The following is a 5000-nucleotide window of genomic DNA, read 5'->3' on the forward strand; positions in this document are numbered from 1 at the left end:
TATCATCTTCTCACATATATATATATATATATATATATATATATATATACATATGTATTTATAAAAATATATATACATATATATACATATATATGTGTGTATGTGTGTGCACATATTTGTTTGTATATGAAGGCGTGTGAATGTGTGTGTTTGTGGGTATGATGACATTTTTTGAACGTTTTTTATTCGTTTGATTTTCTTCTTTTTTGTCATTTGCACACAGCTGCATCATGTTGGTCTCATCCCGGTTGGAGGAAGCCTTAAAAGCAGTGGTTGTGGCGTGGATGATGCAGACCTCGTCGGCATCACTGGGAGTCCAAGGAACTCTCTTCCACAAAGTTCTGGTGTCGGAAACAACAGTTATGACGTCACAACGCCTTGCTTCAACCTTCGTCCCCTTTGGCGCTCACCAGAATGTCCTGTGCTCGGTTAAGTGCCTCCTCCGGTCCTGGTGTGACCTGTGGTGCACTGACGCGGCCGGTTGCCTCTTCTCCAACATGATCGTCGTCATGCCGGGCTACGTGGAGAGCAACCTGGCCGACGCTCTCGCCTGCTACACACGGCGCCACAAGGACTACGCCACGGGGGCTACCATCCAGGGGACCATTCATAATGATTGGTTTCCTTTGAGGGTGAAGGAAAACCTCGTGGATGGAATCTATGACTGGTATACACTGAACATGTGCTACATCACTCAGCAAAGTGAAACGAACCACTGGTTCATGATCAACTTCGGTGAACCCTTGACCCTCCGATCTGTCAAGCTCGTAACCCAACCTGGAGGATCAGCTGACATGCCTCTGAATTTGGTCAATCTCGAGGTTCGAGTAGGAATGTCTCCCGTGCCCACGCTTGGTGACTTCAGTTCCTATGCCTTGTTTGGAACGTTCCCCGGTCCTGCAACCTCATTCAACCAGGAAATTGTGATCGAGGCGCCCGTTCCCACGAGCGCCAGGTTCCTGTCGGTCCAAAAAGTGATAGGCGACGAATTCATTCAGGTCTGTCACCTCGAAGTCTACTAGGAGGGAGGCCACGCGGGAAACCAAGATGGCGACCGCACTGGTGCCCGGAGGTCTCGTCCTCAGTGTGGGGAGGACGAAACATTTAGCTGTTTAGCAGTTCTGCTGGTTTGTGTGTGTGAACGATTTATTGCACTGCAGTGCAGGTGAAGGAATGACCTTTATAAGCATCCTTATTATCTTAAACATCATTAACATTTTTTTTGTCACACCTTATATATATATGAGCTGTACCCGAGAGGGAGCACGTCGTTTGCTTCCAACTTGAACTTGGTGGAGTTTCTCTGCTGCAGCAGTTTATGGGAGTTGGCTTGTTACTCGGGACTGGAGGAGAGGACCTTCCGGGTGAAGGGTTCGTCTTCTACTGTTTTCTCTATCTTTTCTTTATCTGCCTGGGGAATGAGTTTAAAGTTGTCAGTGCATGAGCAGTGTGTAGGCCAGGCTAATCTACTCTCCCTTCCGTAGCCTTTTTTGCTAAAGGTGTGAAAAACTTAGATGCTGGTTAGACACTTCATTGCGCTGTGCTTAGCATTTCCACGAAACCAAAAGCTTTTATAGACATCCACTGATGTTTTGTTCGAGCCGATAACCACCATTGCAATGGCGGCCTGGCAGGAGGAGGGGGGGGGGGTTGACCCAAGCGGACTTTTCTTTAGGATCGTTAATGGTTGTTAATGGCGCATAAAAGTTCATGATTTTCCAAATGCGTGGAAAGGTACTACGAATATTTCAGACGATTAAATGTTCTATTGAGATTAGGTCTGTCGCCTGCGACAAGAATTATAATTGTAAAGCAATGAGTGTGGGTCTTTGAAGTAAAAAGAGTTTCCATTAGAGGATTTAGACCAAACAAAAGACTAATGATTTATGGATAAACGCATGATCAAATTTATACCAAATTTCTGCTTAGTGTTATATCCGTAAAAAAGTATTAACCATGTGATTTGTGCACACACATACACACACACAATATATATACATATACATATAAACACATATATATACATCATACTCACTGTTTATATATTTCAAAAACCCTCCAGCCACTCAGCCTCTAATTACTCCCAGCTGTTCCCTCGAGTCGATCAGGAAGAGCAGTTCTCATTAGTCAAGAGCCAGCGCTTGGCCAGAGAAGACCTGTGTTCGTGGGTGAGGAAATATTGCATTCGATCCCTTCCTTTGAGAATCCGATCGCGATTGAGACCCAAATCTGTACCTACGTCTAGAGGTAATGTTACTACATGATTGGCTAATCTTTATGTCTCTGTTTCTCTTATCATTCATCTGCCTATATCTCCCAACTTTTTATTGTTAAAGGTTTATAAACACACACACAGATATAAGTATATTTATGTATATTATATATGTGTGTGTGTGTGTGTGTGCGTGTGTATACATACATGTACATACATACATACATATACAATACACACACACACACACACACATATATATATATATATATATATATATATATATATATATATATATATATATATACATATATACATATATCTGAATCAAAATGGATCTTAATTGCGATTTTGTGGTGGCTGTCTTATTGATTTATGTATACACGTTACTGTGTACATACATACATATGTATATATATATATATATATATATATATATATATATATATATATATAAGTATGTATATATATATACATACATATATATGCATATCTATACATATACATATATGTGTGCATATATGTAAATATATATACATATGTATATATATATATATATATATATATATATATATATATATATATATATATATATATATATAGATGTATACACATGTGTATATATACTTACAGACATATATGTATATGTATATATATTTACATGCATATATATGTGTATATATGTATATATATACATATATATATATATATATATATATATATATAATATATATATATATATATATATATGTATGTATATATATACACACAAATACATACATACATACATGTATAAACAAATAAATATATATATATATATATATATATATATATATATATGTATACATACATATATGTATACATATATATATACATATATATGTATATATACGTGTGTGTGTGTGTGTGCATGTAGAAATACTATATATATCTACTTATCTATCTATGTATATGGATATATATAAATATATAAATATATTTGTGTAAATATAATTATCTGCATATATATATTTATACATATATGTATGTATATATACATATCTATCTATCTATATATATATACACAAATTTTACCTCCCTGACCGGGACTCGAACCCGCGCCAACATGATATATATACATATGTATTTATAAAAATATATATACATATATCATATATATACATATATATGTGTGTATGTGTGTGCACATATTTGTTTGTAGATGAAGGCGTGTGAATGTGTGTGTTTGTGGGTATGACGACATTTTTTGAACGTTTTTTATTCGTTTGATTTTCTTCTTTTTTGTCATTTGCACACAGCTGCATCATGTTGGTCTCATCCCGGTTGGAGGAAGCCTTAAAAGCAGTGGTTATGGCGTGGATGATGCAGACCTCGTCGGCATCACTGGGAGTCCAAGGAACTCTCTTCCGCAAAGTTCTGGTGTCGGAAACAACAGTTATGACGTCACAACGCCTTGCTTCAACCTTCGTCCCCTTTGGCGCTCACCAGAATGTCCTGTGCTCAGTTAAGTGCCTCCTCCGGTCCTGGTGTGACCTGTGGTGCACTGGCGCGGCCAATTGCCTCTTCTCCAACATGATCGTCATGCCGGGCTACGTGGAGAGCAACCTGGCTGACGCTCTCGCCTGCTACACACGGCGCCACAAGGACTACGCCACGGGGGCTGCCATCCAGGGCATGGCACACAATCCTAGCGATCCTTTAAGGTTCATAGAAAATCTGGCGGATGGAATCTTTGATAGGAATACACTCGATATGTGTTACATCAACGATAAAAGTCTAACACAACCGTGGTTCGTACTCGACTTCGGGACGCCACTGACCCTCCGATCTGTCAAGCTCTTTGCCCAACCTAAAGGAGTGAGTCGCTTTCTTGGGTATTTGTCGGATCTCGAGGTCCGAGTAGGAATGTCTCCCGTGCCCACGCTCGGTGACTTCAGTTCCTACGCCTTGTTCGGAACGTTCCCCGGTCCTGCAACTTCACTCAGCCAGGAACTTGTGGTTGAACCTCTCTCCCCGATGACAGCCAGGTTCCTGTCGGTCCAAAAAGTGATCGGCGACGAATTCATTCAGGTCTGTCACCTCGAAGTCTACTAGGAGGGAGGCCACGCGGGAAACCAAGATGGCGACCGCACTGGTGCCCGGAGGTCTCGTCCTCAATGTGGGGAGCAAGAGACATTTAACTGCTTAAATGGAACGAGAATAAACTTTTAAGAAAGTTGCTTAAAAAGAGTAGGACCGCGGTGTAGTATAGGTACTTTCATGATCAGGAAAACATTGTGTAAAAGATACTATGTCAGTTTTCCACCAGGCAATTTTTGTGATTCCCCATACTGATGCCGTTAAGCAGTTCTGCTGGTTTGTGTGTGAACGTTTTATGGCACTGCAGTGTAGGTGAAGTAATGACCTTTATAAGCATCCTTATTATCTTAAACACCATTAATAATGTTTTGTCACACTTATATGAGCTGTACCCGAGAGGGAACACATCACTTGCTTCCAACTTAAACTTGGTAGAGTTTCTCTGCTGCAACAGTTTATGGGAGTTGGCTTGTTGTTACTCGGGACTGGAGGAGAGGACCTTCCGGGTGAAGGGTCCGTCTTCTACTGTTTTCTCTACTGACTCAGAGCGTTTATCTGCCTGGGGAATGAGTTTAAAGTTGTCAATGCATGGGCAGTGTGTAGGCCAAGCTAATCTACTCTCCCTTCCGTAGCCCTTTTAGCGAAGGCGTGAAAAACTTAGACACTTAATGTCGCTGATGTTTTGTTAGAGCTGATAACCACCTTTGTA

At 40.2% G+C, this 5000-nt stretch overlaps 2 protein-coding genes across 2 annotated transcripts; both read left to right on the top strand.

The window, feature by feature from the left end:
- Window positions 1-230: 230 nt before the first annotated feature.
- On the top strand, window positions 231-1022 carry LOC147472229 (uncharacterized). The gene has a single exon (XM_086544813.1). The coding sequence runs from the start codon at window positions 231-233 to the stop codon at window positions 1020-1022; it is 792 nt and encodes a 263-aa protein (XP_086400939.1).
- Window positions 1023-3517: 2495 nt separating this feature from the next.
- LOC147472230 (uncharacterized) lies at window positions 3518-4306 on the top strand. Its single transcript, XM_086544821.1, has one exon. The coding sequence runs from the start codon at window positions 3518-3520 to the stop codon at window positions 4304-4306; it is 789 nt and encodes a 262-aa protein (XP_086400947.1).
- The last annotated feature ends 694 nt before the right edge of the window (window positions 4307-5000 follow it).

The sequence above is a fragment of the Penaeus japonicus genome, unplaced genomic scaffold (genome assembly GCF_977035675.1).
Source record: "Penaeus japonicus unplaced genomic scaffold, GWHDUDI00000001_assembly GWHDUDI00000002, whole genome shotgun sequence".
Lineage (NCBI taxonomy): Eukaryota > Metazoa > Arthropoda > Malacostraca > Decapoda > Penaeidae > Penaeus > Penaeus japonicus.

Coding starts and splice junctions, on each gene's coding strand:
- LOC147472229 (XM_086544813.1), top strand. CDS start 231: ATGTTGGTCTCATCCCGGTTGGAGGAAGCCTTAAAAGCAGTGGTTGTG.
- LOC147472230 (XM_086544821.1), top strand. CDS start 3,518: ATGTTGGTCTCATCCCGGTTGGAGGAAGCCTTAAAAGCAGTGGTTATG.